This window comes from Penaeus chinensis, chromosome 9, assembly GCF_019202785.1.
Source record: "Penaeus chinensis breed Huanghai No. 1 chromosome 9, ASM1920278v2, whole genome shotgun sequence".
Lineage (NCBI taxonomy): Eukaryota > Metazoa > Arthropoda > Malacostraca > Decapoda > Penaeidae > Penaeus > Penaeus chinensis.
The window spans coordinates 17897853-17902852 of NC_061827.1; the positions used below are offsets into that span (position 1 = coordinate 17897853).

A 5000-nucleotide genomic window follows, 5' to 3' on the forward strand; every position below is an offset into this window, starting at 1 on the left:
ACAACCAGAGAGTAGAAGCAAAAACAGTAAAAAAAAGTAAAAAAAAAAAGACAGACAAAGCCATAACAAAACAAATTATTGAACAAAAAACATGAGAAAACAAAAGGAAAAAATGCAAGAAAAACAACAACAAAGTCAACATACACTAGCTGGTGATCTATATGTAGCTCGAAGGCGGGTTGACACGCTTGACACTTGACACCTGATAAGTTACTCTATTCAAACTAGAACTTGACAACTCTTGACAGGATCCTCCGCCTCCCAGGCAGGTTATGTAAGAGGGAGGGAAAGGGGAGGGAAAGTGGAGGGAAGGAGGAGGGAAAGGGGAGAGAAGGGGAAGGGAAAGGGGAGGAAAGGGGGAGGGAAAGGGGAGGGAAGGGAGACGGAAAGGGAATGGGAAAGGGGAGGGAAAGGGGAAGGAAAGGGGAGGGAAGGAGCAGGGAAAGGGGAGGGAAGGGGGAAGTAGGGGAGGGAAAGGGAAGGGAGGAGGAAGGGAAAGGGGAAGGAAGGGGGAGGGAAAGGAGAGGGAAGGAGCAGGGAAAGGGGAAGGAAAGGGGAGAGTGGGAAGAGATGGGGAAGGGGGGAAAGAGAAAATGGGAGTGAGAAAGCGAGGAAAAGAGTAGGAGGTTGACGGTGCGGGAAGAGGGAAGAAAGGAGAGGAGAAGAAGGGAAATCGAGGAAAAAGGGAAGTGATTGAAGGCGGAGACCGAGGGAAAAGAGGAAGGAGAGAGAAAGGAAAAAAGAGAAGGGGAAAGAGGAAGAGAAGGGGAACTGGATAAGGAAGTGGCATAGAAAAAGGGGATAGAAGAAGGGAGAGGGGAGGAAACGAGAGGAGAGAGAGAGATGGAAGGGGCAGGGGAGGGAGAGTGGAGGAGGAACATACGAAACAGACTCGTATGGTGACTAAACATATTATGACTACATTACATAGATAAATGAATCGACTGAGAATTGCGCAGGAAAACATAAAAATGAAAATTGAATATCATGAATTTCGAAAACTGTTTTATTAGGTAACCCAATTAATTGCCTTTCAAATATAAGGAAAAATTAAATGTTTTCCCTTTTTTCTCCTTAGTTGAAATGAAATAGAGTGAGGAATGTCAATTTGCTGTTTCCCTACTTAATGCCCCGTATTTATTTTATAGCTTACAATTCGTGTCAATGATTAATCAAAAATATACGATATAGATTATGGAGAAACCAAGAAACAGGGAACAGAAATGAAACATAAAAAATAGAGAAGAAACAGATATTCATGAGAAACTGTAAGCAAACAAAACTGTATCACATATTTCCATTTTTTCCATTTGTCTCGTTTCTTAAGACCAAAATGTCCTGCAACTGATAACTGGCAACCTTGTGATTGGATGACAGACTATATAAACCCAGGGAACCCGCTGGAGGTCCTGAAGTCTCGCCCGCTCCGCCCAACGATGAAAACCCTTCTATTAGGTAAGTTTTCCAGACACACACGCACATTTATTTTTATGCATATATATATATATATATATATATATATATATATACATATATACATACATACATACATACATATATATATATATATATATATATATATATACATACATATATATATATATATATATATATATATATATATATATATATATATATATGTGTGTGTGTGTGTGTGTGTGTGTGTGTGTGTGTGTGATCTTACTTTTCATGAGTTACCCATGCAAGTATCAGTCTCCCTTCTCAGACGTAGATTAACAGCAGGGTGGATATAAGTATATGAGTCAGTGGTCTAAATTATATAATACACATCGGGTTATTTTTGGCCGAGTTTAGTAAGAACATTTAGAAAAAATGTAAAGGGAAAGCAAAGGGATTCAAAGATATATCTTACGGTCATTCCTTTCGAGCTTTTCTTAATGTGGTCAACAGCTGACTGGACACCTAATTTTGTCTTCCCCTGCCTTTTCCCTTGCCTTCGTAGAACAGCGTAGAATAGCGAGTTTTATGCATGAATCCCAGGCCCTTTGAGTTTATGCAGGTTCAACTTCACCCCCACCTACATCCGCTATTAATAAGATAAAATGAGACAATTTTTTTTTAATAAGCAATATCTTCAAAGTCAAGCTCAGATCACCGCAGGATAAGAAGCTTACTTTTCGGGGAATACGCGCGTCTGGGTCATATGCAAATAACCAGTAACATATCTAACCGAACGAGCGTACCGTTGTCCGTTAACACGTTATGCCGATGTGGAAATATGCGTTGGCTTTTTGGTCACATTTGTAACCCCAAAGAATTGTTGTTCTTTTTCTCTTCTTTTCAGCCTATTCGGTTTCTCTCTCTGTGCATATCCGTTATGCTTTATCAATTAAATGTTTCAGGTCAAGGTTTTGTTTTTTGAAGTTGCTTTGAATTACACGTCTAAGGAAGGAAATGATAATACGAATTTATATATCATGTGACCTTCTCATTTCCATATAGTCTATAAAGATTTTGCTTAATTTTCTCTCAGCATTAATGGCAGAAGCATGACGACTCCATATTTAGAGAAGCGGCCAAGACACCGAGGTCCTTTTATTTTTCATGAAGATTATAGAGAGATTTAAGGTTTAGCATTTATCATACAATTATTCATTTGTTCTGTTTGCACATGGTCTTCTGTCACATTTGGAAAATCAAAAGTTCTCTTGGCTGCCTTTTATAGAATACTTAATTCAAAAGTCATTTAAAATGGAAACTATGATGTCAATTTGTAATGACAGTTTTAACATATTTTAGCTATACTTATACATTTCTCTGGTAAAACATAAATGCTAATTGATACAAAGACATTCCAGATTAGCAGAGCCAAGTATATGTTTCATCTGAGAGGATCATGGTCTTTGTCATGGGCATTGCTTGGATTTCACCTATTCTATTTTATCATAAAAATATAAATATATGAATATTCAGTCAAGGCTAAGATAGGAAGAGAAAAAGAAACGGGAAGGGGTATTCATAAAGAAAAGTCTTATGGCGTCTGCTAAATATGCTCATATTCTCCTTACTTTTGCAGCCTCTCTCCTGGTGCTAGCATCAGGTGCCAAATTAGGTAACCTTGTTGGCTCGGATGCTAGGGAACAGCTCTTTGAACGCACCCCAAACAACAACCTCATCCAGATCAAGTATGGAGCCACTCAAGGAACTTCCTTCTCAAACAGTCAGCTGAGCTCAGGTCTTACTAGTGGTCAACAGTCTTTCTCCAGCAGTCAGCAGGGCTCCAATTTCCAAAGAGGCCAGCAGAGCTCCTCTTTCTCCAACAATCAGCAAGAAGTTGGTTTCTCTGGCAGCCAACAGGGATCTAATTTCCCTAGCTTTCTAAGTGCTCAGCAAGGATCTAGTTTCCCAAGCAGTCAGCAGGGCTCTAGTTTCTCAAGCAGTCAAAGAGGATCTAGTGCTTTCGGCAGTCAACAAGGATCCAGTTTCTCAAACAATCAACAGGGGTCCAGCTCTCTCAGCTTCCCTGGCTCTCAGCCGAGTTCCAGCTTTACTGCAGGTCTGAGAGGATCTAGTTCCGGCAATGGACAACAATCCAGCTTTTTCAGCAGCCAAAGTGGATCCAGTTTCCCAAGTACTCAGCAGGGCTCCAGTTTCTTCAGTAGTCAACGAGGATCTGGGGTCTCCAATAGACAACGTGGTACCAGTTTCCCCAACACTCCGCAGAGTTCTAGCTTCTCCAGCAGTCAGCAAGACTCCAACGTCTTTAGCAGTCAAAGAGGATCAAATTTCCCAAACACCCAAAGAAGTTCCACCTTCTCCAGTGGGCAAAGCAACAATGCAAATCAGTTCTCCAGCCAAAACAACAGGCAGACACAGTATTCCAGCAATAACAATGCTGGCCGAGTTCAATACAGTTTTAACAATTACCGTTTCTCAAATCCCAACCTCGTGGATGTGAAGAGAGTTGAACTTCCAGCCAGCCGTGGATCATCTGGCTTCCAGGCTAACCGTGGAAGCTCCAGTTTTCAGTCCAGCCAGAACAGAGGAAGTTCCTTCCAGTCTGGCCAGAACAGAGGAAGTTCCTTCCAGTCTGGCCAGAACAGAGGAAGTTCCTTCCAGTCTAGCCAGAACAGAGGAATTGCTCCTTTCCAGTCAAGCCAGAATAGAGGCAGTTCTGCTTTTCAATCCAGCCAAAATAGGGGAAGTTCTGCTTTCCAGTCTAATCAGAACAGAGGAAGCTCTGGAAGTACCTTCCAGTCTAGCCAAAATAAAGTCTTCCAGTCCAACCAGAAACAAGGAAATTCTAATATTCAGGTGAATCAGAATCAGCGACGACCTTCTTTCCAGGTCAGCCAGGGAGTTTCTTCTCTCCAGTCCAGCCAGAATCAGGGAACTTCAATCTCCCAGTCTGGGCAGAGCCAAGGCAGTTTTGGTACCAGCTCTAGGTTCCAGAACCTTGGATCAACCACTTTCCAAAACCAGAACCAGAACCTTGGGTCTACCACTTTCCAGAACCAAAACCAGAACCTTGAATCAACCACTTTCCAAAACCAGAACCAGAACCTTGGGTCTACCACTTTCCAGAACCAGAACCAGAACCTTGGGTCTACCACTTTCCAGAACCAGAACCAGAACCTTGGTTCTACCACTTTCCAGAACCAGAACCAGAACCTTGGATCAACCACTTTCCAAAACCAGAACCAGAACCTTGGGTCTACCACTTTCCAGAACCAGAACCTCGGATCTACCACTTTCCAGGGTAACCAGGACTTGACTTCTACCGCTTTCCGGAATGCACAGAACTTCGGTTCCTCCAGTTTCCAGAACAGTCAGAATCAAGGCTCTACCAGCTTCCAAAACAACCAGAACTTTGATTCTTCCAGCTTCCAAAATAATCAGAATCTTGGAACTAACAGTTTCCAAAACAAGGCAAGCTTCGGCTCATCCAATCTCCAGAACAGTCAAAACACCGGAAGCACCACTTTCCAGGGCAACCAGAACGCTTTCCAAATCACCGGAGAGCAAAGGCAGCAGCAGAA

At 42.1% G+C, this 5000-nt stretch overlaps 1 protein-coding gene across 1 annotated transcript in view; it reads left to right on the forward strand.

Moving 5' to 3' along the window:
- LOC125028704 (GATA zinc finger domain-containing protein 14-like) overlaps nucleotides 1–5000 on the forward strand; it is a 22209-nt gene that overhangs the window by 15189 nt on the left and 2020 nt on the right. The window contains exons 6-8 of the mRNA XM_047618180.1: nucleotides 229–269; nucleotides 1328–1455; nucleotides 3038–5000. The exon at nucleotides 3038–5000 is cut by the window's right edge and continues 91 nt beyond it. Coding sequence (XP_047474136.1) covers nucleotides 229–269; nucleotides 1328–1455; nucleotides 3038–5000 — 2132 coding nt within the window. The remainder of the gene's footprint in view (nucleotides 1–228; nucleotides 270–1327; nucleotides 1456–3037) is intronic.